Here is a 12,180-nt window from a genome sequence, read left to right on the forward strand (position 1 = left end):
CTCAATTATTTATGGTATTTCTAAATCAGTTTTTACAAAGATGTAAACTCATCTGCTGCACACTAGTAATAGCATATTTAATCTTACTGAGCGTTGTGTCATCGTAGTGATTTTAACATTTTTTTTTCAGGTGATCTAGTTAGGCGAGCAGATCAGGCTCGTAGATAGAGGGACTACAATACTGCCCTATCTGTAGGGTGAGTATTTTGGGATGTAATTTCTGAGTAGTCCCTAGGTCTAGATGAGGGTATTTTGGGAATGATTATGTATGCATATTTTGGGAAATATTCTGATACTCTAGTATTGTACATATTGTTATGGTTGTATGTATTTTGCTTCCCACTGCTTAGGTAGTTTATTGTGTCACAGATTCCACGAGTCCTATCTTGACCATGATGATGGTTTGATTTATATTAGCAGGTATCAGAGCAGTGGAATTTTATAGTTTATATATGTAAAAAAAATGGCATAAAAAAAATCAGGTCGTTACACTTACCATTTCCAACAATAACACTATCCTTACATGTATAGGAAGTGGACTAATTCAACTTGGATTGAGCTGGAGCCATGTGGGTTGAAGCTCTTGTATCTAAATACCATTTTAAGGCCACATATATATTCGGAGATGAAGCATGAGGAGGTAACGACTTTAGCAAGTTGAGCTTCGGAGGCATGACCATGTCGTTCTTTTCGTTTTTTGCATCGATCCACATAGTGACCCTCCATGGGACATATTTGCAAACACAGGGAAAGTTACCAGTGGATAAGCGCTCGTGTCTACATCCATAACCACTAGTTCAACCTTGCTAAGCTTGGGAGACATTGGACCATGGGTTTGGCTCTGCAGGGTAGCAATGGGTAGTAGTGAATGTTACAGTGGGCGGGGCAATAGGTTTCAATGATTTCTCAAAGAACTCAAAGCTCCTTGCTTTGGGGACCAATTCATCCAAATAGGGTAACGGAGTGAGAGCCATTTTTTCCATGAAAAAACTCGAGAAGTCCGAGCCAAGACCTCACAGAAACTAGTGTACCTTGTCTGTGTCATCAACAGGTCGTTCGATTGCATGAAGTTGAGCATTAAGAGCCTTGAAGGCTTGGGTGTTCTCCGAAACAGACCTGGTGTTGCATTTCATCTGCTACAAATCATATTTGAGATGGATTTCATGGGCCTTGGAGCAATGGATGAAGGTGTTCTCCAAGGTAACCCAGACCTCAAGTCAAGTGAAGAGATCCACAACTTCAGCCATGGCCTCCTCGGTGAGGGAAGACAAGAGAAGGCTAAGGAGACGTTTATCTCTATTTTTCCATGCCACATGTTTGATGTTTGGTGTGTCTAAGAATTTGCAGGTGAAAACAGGGTAGAGGCTCATAAGTGCCATCCACATGGCCAATCAATTCTTGGCTCTCTAAGAGAGGAAACAATTGACTTTTCCAAAGGAGATAGATGTATAAGGAGAGTTTGATTGTGACCATGTGGATGAGGGTATTGAAAGGAAGAAGAGTGGATTAATTATTGGTAGCCACAAGTGGGGTAATGTGTAGTGTCAATCAAGACGAGAAAGAAAGTAACTAGTGGTTGGCTTAAATGCTCTTAGAACTGGAAATGGGTGAGAGAGAGTGATGGTTAATGACAGTAATGTTGCTCGGGAGTAGAGAAGAATGGTTAGGAAGAGTTTAGGTCAATGATGGAAGTGCTAGTGTTTGCTATGGGCCAAGAACTCACAGTGGCTGTAGAAAGAACTGTCAGGAGTGAGAAAGAAAGTGGTAGAGTTAGGAGGATGTGTGATGGTTCAGGGTTGTCATCCCTGGGGATGGTAGCAAACAAAAATGGCAAAGATGGGATGGCACTCCACTGTCACAAGTGGGCGACTCTATATTAGACTCAGAAACAAGGGGTCCTTATCAATTTTGAGTCTGAGCTTGGCTTTAGCAATGATTCAAGGGGGCGCACAGAGTCAGACAAGTGAAAGAGAGACTGAATAGTTGTCTGTGCTTGCAAATGGGGCTCCGCGTGGGGTGTACGACTGAGATAACAAGAAACAGAGGGTCGGGCTATTGGGAGTTAGGCAATGCCACGATGGTAGCACGGAAGTTCAAGGAAGGGGGAAGGGAAGGGCAGTGGCTCATATTTGTGAATGGGGATTGTAACATGAAACAGAGGTTCGGGCTGCTGGGATTTGGGCGATGCCACGACGGTAGGGAGGCGGCTCAAGGAAGGGGGAAGGGAAGGAATGCGGAACTGGGAGTGTAGAGAAGAAAAAGATTTGGGTTGTGAAGGGGAGATAGGTGGGGTTGCGGGCAGCGGCGCCTAATGAGAAATTATGGTAGACTGCTTAGGTTCTAATACCATAAGAAGGTTTGAAAACCACCACACTTCTGAAGTCGTGAGTGTCGTGTATTTATAATGAGGTAAAGACTACATTGAATAATTACATATTAATTCCCTATTAATTGGAGAATAGATAAAATGAAAGTATATGCATGATATTCTCCTAAAATTAAGACAGAGAATCCTTAATATCATCATTAGGTAGAATATTAACATGTGAAATTTGAGAGTATAAATCCTCAGTCACATTGATATAATTCATGCTGCTACTAACATGATCACTAGGGGAGGGTGAGTGTTTTCCAATTTTGTAAAATTCATTAGCTATTGTGAATGATTTTTGTTTGTTTACCTCTCTTTTTAAACACAAGTATAGAAAGGTATGATAAATGAATTGCATTCTTTAAAGGCTTATCAATTGACTTGTGTTTACTTCCATTCTTTCTTAGTGCTTTTTCCTAACCTCATATTTGTAGTTGCGTGTGTAACAAACCAAAAATTCATATCATTTTTATATGTTATATAATCGTATTACTCTCATACCCCTGATAACATCTACTATAACATCTTAGTCCCAAAGTGGGCACCGAGGAATACCTATTCGTAAGATAACACACCTATGCAGTATAAAACATAAAATCATAATATCATAAAAAGAATACTAGAATTTTAGTATTTTCCCCAAAATATACATACACGTCACTCTAGAAACATCCACCAGACCTCCTAAGCTCTACACAAAAATACATCTCCCTGAAACACTTACCCTGCAATCAGGGCAATACAAATATCCCCTTCTTTCTCCGAGCCTGATTTGCTCGTCTAGCTGGGTTACCTTAAATGTCTTAAATTACTGGGATGAGACAACTCTTAGTAAGATGAAATATGCAATTGCCAGTGTGTGGCAGCTGAGTTTACATAAATAATACATTGTTAAATAACTGAAACTGAGTTAGCATGTAAAATAATATACAATATAACTCAAATCTATGTGACTTAAAATACTACTATTTCTGAACTTTCTATCTAGTCATACTTTTAGTAATTATAAATATATCTATTGTTTTTCTATAAATCTATATATATAATTTTGAAAACTTTCCTAGATGGCTTAAGACAGGGTTGTGCAACCCATAGGCGGGACTTAACACTAGTTGCCTTACCAGGATAAGTCAACCGAAATCGCCATGGTCAGATCGGTTGCCTCAACCTGGACTACCGAGGAGTCTGCAGTACCTCCCTAGTCATTATCGACTATTGAAAAATCCACCCACTATTTGAGATATGTGGTTGCACTCTGAACTGAAATAGTTATGGTACTGTGCTCTGTAATCTAAACTGTCCCATCAAGGTCTGATAATATATAATACTATTGAATATATCTTAATGTCTTACCATGATTCTGTTTCAACTGTAATGACCATAACACTGTAAAAGCTGATCTGAATAAACTATAATATCTGAACATTATGGTTCTGTAATATGTATATCATGGTATTCTAAAAATGTTGTAAACTATATTTCTATGTATATACTATAAATCATAATTCTGTAAATTATGTATAACATATTTTTGTACATATAAACTGTAAATCATGATACTATGCAAACTGTGCAAATTTTGTACTGAACTGTTATTTACTCATGCCACACAATTAAATAAGTAAAACTTATGTACTATAATTTGTAAAACTATATAATATTTATTTTGGAAAAATCCATATTCTATTACTATGTTTCACTAGTAAAAATCTCTAATTTAATTAGGTGCCATAACATATTTCCCTTACCTCATTGTCTGGGAAACCTGACTCCAACTTTATCCTCACACCCCTGGCATACCAAACTCAAAATTCTAGAATTTAAATATCTATTTCCGAATTCAGTCAATCCAAACTCAAAATAATAACTATACTCGCCTTTTCCACAGGCACACATATTTCTTTTATCCATAAAGCTCTAAATTGCTAATTAATTATCATTATTACCTGAATTCCTGAGAAACACCCGCTGGGTTCCTCAACCCATGCTTGTGGTGTTTGGAAACCCAAATCCTGAAATCATAATACCCTAATTTAATCAACTCAAATTTCAGTATATTTTCATCTAACGCAAGATCTGAGTTCAGAAAACCCTACTAACCATATAAACCCTAAAATAACCTACTTACCCTAATTTTTGGATGGTGTCTAAATTTCTCAAACCAAAATTTGGCTCTGGTTAAGTTGTAAAGAATCTACCTAGGATCATCGTGGTAGCTTCTGATCGTCGAATCGAGGAAAAACGGGGTCGGAACCTTAGAGAGAAGGTGGATAGACCGTAGGTAGAGAGAGAAAGAGAAAGAGAGAGAGAATCGAAATCTCGCTGAAAATCTGATTTTATGTATATGTATATAGACTGCTGCCACATGACTTCGTCGATGAGACACGTGGAATCGTCAACGAACCGAAGAAGGGAGTTCGTCGATGAAGGTGATGTGCTCGTTGACGAACTGAAGGGTCTAAATTCCCCCCTTTCGGTATCTCTTCATCGGCGAGACTCTAGGATTCATCCACAAACCATACAAGGGAGTTCGTCAACGAAATCAAGGCATTCGTCGACGAACCCTGCTTTGTCCCTTTTGAATTTTCCTTTCTCTCTATTATTTAATTTTTATTATTTTATGAGTCTCTACACCATGTCAATATTTTCCTTCAATGATGGTTTTGGACTTTACTTTCACCTTACTAGTTATATTTATATGTGTGCTATAACCAATACAACATAACTTTTCTTAGAGCGTGAAGTGTTAGGTCCTGACATCCTTGAATGGTACTCTCTCTCTCTCTCTCTCTCTCTCTCTCTCTCTCTTTACCTAGTGCAATAATATGTTGTCATAAGAATCGACAAGATTAAATATTTTGTGAATTTTCCAAAGAGAAATAAACTTAAACATGCTTAAGTCAATGAAATTACAAATATAGCCAATAGAAGGGAATCTGTCCCTTAGCTCTACCCTAGCACCCTTTATAAATCAAGTGAGGTTCGGTTCACTTAAATGTCCTTATTGATTTAGAGGTTAGGGTCTTTATATGTTAGAGTAGAACATTCTCCTCATATTCCTATGACAAGCCAATGCACTTTCTATGAAACAATCTTAACCCCTTGCTTTGCTTGGTGTCTTTTTCCTCCCTTCAATTGACCTACTAACGCTGGAGTAATTTATTCATTTCTTTTACCGCTTCTAGGTGCCAAACACTGTAATTAAATTGCGGGCTTACTCTAGCTAGCTATGAAATTCTTGATTTCATGCAACTGTATATGGATTGATTCTGTAAAATTATTTTGTCCGGAGTTGAAAAACTCACGCAAACACCTCGTTTTAAAAATTAATAAATAAACATAACATCATGTCCCCAGGCCAAAAAATTCTAAAAGATCTTTAACGGGAAGCTGACCGCGAAGCGTCGCGGCCTCTTAAGGGGACCACGCTTCACGTCAGTTTGAAAAGTAACACATGGGACCCAAAATAACGTGCAAAACAGCAAAAGTCAGTTAATTTACACGGTTTAGGCTGCTCCGCCGCACCCCTTTCTTCCTAAAATATTAATTTCTCACATGGAACAATCCTCCATCTAAGCCTATAAAGATGGAACCAATCCCATGTCCCTCCTTGCTTACCACCTTCCCTTTACTCTCATTTTCTTCACGAGTCCATCACCTGTCCCTATTATTGTCTTTCTTTGTTTTACAATATCTGAAGTTATATACCTAGCTGTCAATGGATACGGCATCCCTTTGTTCCGCGTCTCTACCTCTCCGCCCATGTTCGACTAACCGGAGAACAAGGCTTCGACACCGGGAAGGAGCCTCGGCCGCTAGGGTTTTTGCATCGAGAAGATCAGAAGCTCATGACCGGAACTACAGCGGAAGGCTTGTGGATGAGAATTTGATTGTGCTTCGGAAACGAATTCACGAGATGAAGATGCTGGAGAGGAATTACGAGCCGCCGTCGCATTGGATGAACTGGGAGAAGTGGTATTACCCAAACTATGATTCATCAATATGCGAAGCAATGGGGTTGTTGCAGTCGCAGTTGATGAAGACAAGGCCAAGTTTGGCGCTGCTAATCGCTCTTCTGGTTGCTTTGAGTGTGCCTATATCCACATCTGTCCTGTTTTTTCATTTGGTGGAGATAACCAATGGGCTCCTCGCTTGACAGATATTTCTTTCATTTATGTGTATGCAGCACAGATTAATTATTTGGCTTGTTACTCTCCGATGTTTAAGCCTTTGTATCATCTTTAATTTCCATAGGCAGGAATTCATGTTGCATGTACAAGGTTGTTCAATGTATTAATGCATTAATTTAGAAAATTATGACTTTCTTGAGATTTTTCGCACTTGGTATTCTTTTTTTTTTTTTTTTTTTTTGGGGGCCACTGAACAATCTTTTACAGCCTTGTTTTATATCCTTATTTTATTGCTGTATTATTTTTTAAAAGGTGAAGGCAAAATATTTGGAAAAAAGCAAAGCATAACAGAGCTACACTTTATTGGTACATTATTTGATATGCCATAAAAATAAGATTGGAAAAAAAATTAATGAAAAGCGACAATCAAGGTGTAACGACCTGCCTATTTTACCATAACTTTTTTTCCATTTAATATAAAAATCATGATATCCTGTTAAACTGATAAAACATGATCAACCTGGACCTATAGGTATCAGGGATATACTTCTCATACAACTTTGATACTTAAGTAGCAGAAAACATAAATTATATACATATTAAATTAATCATCCAACCAATACAATACCAAAGTTCTATCAAACTTGTCATATACATATACACATTCCAAAAAGACCAAAAAGTGTCCTAAGGTCATAACCCATAAATCCATCAGACCCTAGCATAACAACTTAGCCTTTTGACAGGGTATGACAATCGACCTCTAACGCTGTGGAGCTCTATCCACTCTTATATTTGGGTTTCCTAAAATATTTATATAGCTGGGGTAAAACACCTTTCGATAAGGGAAATAAATTAACATCAGTGTGTGACATCATGAGTATCTTCGTGTTATACATGTAACAATACATAAATCATACTTGGTAAAACGTTCTGTATCATATCTGGATAAAACATAATTTATCATAACATGATATAACATACTAAGCTTCTATACATGAAAAACATCTTATATAACTGTACATGAAATAACACCCAAGATGATAGCTGGCTGGTGTTATGTCTTACCCCCACATGATTAGGTTGTGCGGTCTGAAGGCGGGACCTAGTAATGGCTGACCGACCACGGTAGATCAACATAAGTCTGTAAGTATGATAGGTCTGCCCCTCCTAGTTCGGACTACAAGAGGGAGGCTTGCACTACCATAAAGTCACATCAACTGCCGTTCTCCCACAGTCCCTTACGACATATGGTAGCACTAACATATACATGATCGTGAACATAAAGTTACGGTACCGTGTTTCGTGAAAAACTAAACCAATCCATTTGGGTTCTGATAACATATAGTAAGTTTCATATAATGATACATGACTATTTCATAATAATATCTATCATGATAAAATTTTCATAAATTTTTGCATAACATATCATATAAATCACGACCCTTACGACGACCTATTATAACATGTAAAACCACGGCCCTTATGCCAGCATAGTAATGTAAAATCACAGCCCTTATGCTGGCATATTATAGCATAGATAATTTTAAAATTCCTACACTGTTTCAATACCATACTTTAAACATAACTCCTGTACCATTTTCATGATTTTCCTAAAAACTAAGAAAAACATGCTTATTCTGGGAAAATCACCATATTCTGATATAATACAATTTCATGAAAATTATACTCATGTCATACAAATATGAATACTGTTTTTAAGCATAAAACTTTATTTGAAATAATATTTCCTAATAAATAATATTAAATTCATTTTCCTATTTAACTACAGTATCACTAAACAGTGTGTTAATACATACATAATTTATGATAATAAATGTTGTAATATGGTAAATAATTTCATGAAAAATACTGACTTAGTTCATCCCCTTGCCTAATCCACTAAGAAGCCCACCAATTACTTCAAAATTACACCTGCGGTGTTTCCTAGCTCAACACCCTAAAATTACATTTCCGCCAATAAACCTTCAGTATAAACCCATCTAATACCGTTCCTCAACCCGAAAATACCAAATACTTTAATAAATATTAAAATAATCAACTTACCCAAATTTTGGGATGGTGCCCGAGTTGGCATAACCGATTATCTACTCCTACAAATATGAAGAGAAACCTCCCAATAGTAGCGTGGCAGCTTCGGATTGTCGAACCGACGGATTTCTAAAGAGAAGGGGGAAGGGATGAAGTTAGAGAGAGAGAGAAAAAAAAAAAATTCTTGCATGATCCTCCTGGCCTTTTATAGAATTGCTTGTCCACATGGCCTCGTCAGCGCACGAGTCACATTTCCTCTTTGAGAAGTCCAAGAAATAGTCTCTTCGATGAACACCTTCTTCTTGTCAACGAGTTTCAGGCTCTGGAAGATGTCCTCTCGGTAGTTTCTAGTCGACGAGACACGCGTCCCTGTCGACGAGCCCAAGAGCCTTGCTCATCGACGAGCACTTCTGCTCTCGTCGATGAGACCCTACTGAAATCCCTTTTTAAAATTATTTTTCTCTCCTTTTATAATTTAATTGTTATAATTCTTTGGGTCATATCGCTTAGAGAGGCGGGTTCTAGCCTAATTTAAGGAGTGACCGAACGAGGGTATATCATTTGGAGAGACAGGCTCTAGCCTAATCAAAGGAGTGTTGTGTAAATGGTGTTGTTCTGCCTGGCAAAGGAACTGGTTTAGTGAATCCTTTGGTGGTTTGCAAAAGGCGAGGACGTAGGCTGAGTAAAAGCCGAACCTCGTAAAAATCCCGGTCTCACTCTCTCTTTCCCTCACTCTCTTTATTTTTAGTAAATATAAAACTGCGTGGATGTTTTAAATATCTAAATCATATACACTACGTGGATTAGATATTAAATAAACTTAAGATTAATTTATTTTGGGAATTACAAAAACCGAAAGGAAGTACGTTAGTTGATCAATTTTGAGAAAATTCTAAAGAAGTATGTTGATTGATTCAACAGCCCAAAACTCTTTAACTTAAAGCTTATATAAGGTCTAAGTATTTGGAAAAAGTTATTGGATGTTTTATTGGATATCAGATTGAGAGACAAATTTCATATATACAGGGTTTGATTCAAATTTATATAAACAAGGCTGCACACATGTTGAAAAAGCTAAAAATTTCCATTAAGTTGCAACGTATATCTTGATTGAATGTTTCACGTTTGATTGGCTTGGTTAATTTGTTTGATTGAATGTTTGTGTGGTTGTGGATGTAATAAAAAGAATTCAGTTGTTGTGCATTATCAACAAAAGGTTAAGTTTTCATTAAAGGAGTTAAAAGAAAAATTCAAAACCCAATTCACCCTCCCTTTTGGGACTACACTTTTGTTTACAATACCATATTAGAATTTGAAAATATGGTCAAAAGAAGTTATAGATGCATATAACAGGCACAGATTTCATGTTGAGTCTTACTGGAGTCGAGTTAGGTGCCTTTATGTCGGATTGGAATTTGAAAACATGGCCAAGATCAAAGATTGGGTTAATGATCACCGGTGTGCTGGGAAAGGAAATTTCATACAACATCATACATTTCATGCATTACATAGAAAAGAAAAAGCTGCAAACATACAGATTATACAATGTGCATACATATCCCAACATTCTAGCATCTTACATCAACATGCATTGTTCATTCATACTTGTCTTATTGTATATGCTTTTTCACCCTGGTTTAAGTAATCCTTGTTTTTCTAGTATCAAAATTTAGGGCAGATCACCCTGGGCACAAATTGATTCATCTACTTTGCAATTGGGGCAACTCACCCCAGGAACAAATGGAATCATTTATTTTGAAATTGTGTTTTGGCACTCAGGTTCTCAAACCCAGTATAAGTTATCACCATGTACTTCGACACCCAGGTTCTCAAACATGGTGCAAGTCATCACCATGAACTTCGGCACCCAGGTTCTTAAGCTCAGTGCAAGTCATCACCACGTACTTCGGCACCCAGGTTCTCAAACTCAGTGCAAGTCATATTCATGTACTTCAGCACCTAGGTTCTCCAACCCAGAGCATGTCATCACCATGTATTTTGACACCCAGGTTCTAAAATCTGGTGCAAGTCATCTTCTTGTACTTCGACACCTAGTTTCTCAAACCCGGTGCAATTCATCATCATGTACCTAGACACTCAGGTTCTCAAACCTTGTGCAAGTCATCGCCACGAACTTTGGCATTCAGGTTCTTAAACCTAGTGCAAGTCATCCCCTAGTGTTTCATCATTTGGGTTCGCAAAAAAAAAAAAAAAAAAATTTGCATTATAGATCATGTAACATGCATAATTTCCATGCAACACATGTCAATGCATCCTAGCATGCATATATATAACAACATACATGCATCATTCAATCATACTTGTCTTGCTGTGTAGGCTTTTGTACATCCATTTTCACACTGGTGTGAGCAGTTGTTGTTTGCTATTATCTAGGGCTATTGGCCCCGAGAAGGAATTGATTTCATAAACAAGAAACTAAGGCAACTGACCTAGGTCCAAGTAACATCACCAGGTGCTTTGGCGCTCAGGTTCTCAAACCTAGTGCAAGTCATCATTATGTGCTTTGGCGTTCGGGTTCTAAAACCTGGTGCAAATCAGCATTATAACCTTCGGTACTCAAGTTCTCACACCCGGTGCAAGTCACCATAATGTGCTTCAACACTCGGGTTCTCACACCTAGTGCAAGTCATTTTCATGTGTTTCGGTGATCTGGTTCTCAAACCTAGTGCAAGTCATTTTCATGTGCTTCAGCGCTCAGGTTCTCAAACCTAGTGCAAGTAATTTTCATGGCTTTGGCACTCGGGTTCTCAAACTTAGTTCAAGTCATTTTCATATGCTTCGGCACTCAAGTTCTCAAACTTGAAATTCATCAGTATGTACTTCGGCACCCAAGTTCTCAAACCCGGTGCAAGTCATCACCATGTACTTCGGCACCCAAGTTCACAAACCTAGTGCAAATCATCAGCATGTACTTTGGCACCCAGGTCAGGGCAAGTCATCTTCATGTGCTTTGGCACCTAGGTTTTAAAACCCAGTGCAAGTCATCAGCATGTACTTCGACACCCAAGTTCTAAAACCCAATGCAAGTCATCTTCATGCACTTCGACACCCAGATTCTCAAACACAGTGCAAGTCATCACCATGTACTTCGGCACTCAGGTTCTCAAACCTTGTGCAAATCATCACCCTAAACTTTGGCATTCGTGTTCTCAAACCTGGTGAAAGTCATCCCCCTAAGCTTTGGCATTTGGGTTCGTAAAAAAAATCTTGCATTATACATCATGTAACATGCATGATGTCCATGTAACATGCATCAATGCATCCTAGCACGCATACATATAACAACATACATGCATTATTCAATCATACTTGTCTTGCTATGTGGGCTTTTGTACATCCTTTTTCGTACTGGTGTGAGAAGTCGTTGTTTGCTATTATCTAGGGCAAGTGGCCCCAAGAACAAATTGATTTGGTTACCTAGAAACTGGAGCAACTGACCCAGGTCCAGGTAACATCACCAGGTGCTTTGGCATTCGAGTTCTCAAACCCAGTGCAAGTCATCACTATGTGCTTCAGCGTTCAAGTTCTAAAACTCATTGAAAGTCAGCATTATGTGCTTTAGCACTCAAGTTCTCACGCCCGGTGCAAGTCATCACAATGTGCTTC

General features: G+C 38.1%; 1 protein-coding gene across 1 annotated transcript; it reads left to right on the forward strand.

The window, feature by feature from the left end:
* Window positions 1-5,947: 5,947 nt before the first annotated feature.
* On the forward strand, window positions 5,948-6,700 carry LOC131154275 (uncharacterized). The gene has a single exon (XM_058106946.1). The coding sequence runs from the start codon at window positions 6,090-6,092 to the stop codon at window positions 6,525-6,527; it is 438 nt and encodes a 145-aa protein (XP_057962929.1). The 5' UTR covers window positions 5,948-6,089; the 3' UTR covers window positions 6,528-6,700.
* Window positions 6,701-12,180: the final 5,480 nt, after the last annotated feature.

Source organism: Malania oleifera, chromosome 4 (assembly GCF_029873635.1).
Source record: "Malania oleifera isolate guangnan ecotype guangnan chromosome 4, ASM2987363v1, whole genome shotgun sequence".
Lineage (NCBI taxonomy): Eukaryota > Viridiplantae > Streptophyta > Magnoliopsida > Santalales > Ximeniaceae > Malania > Malania oleifera.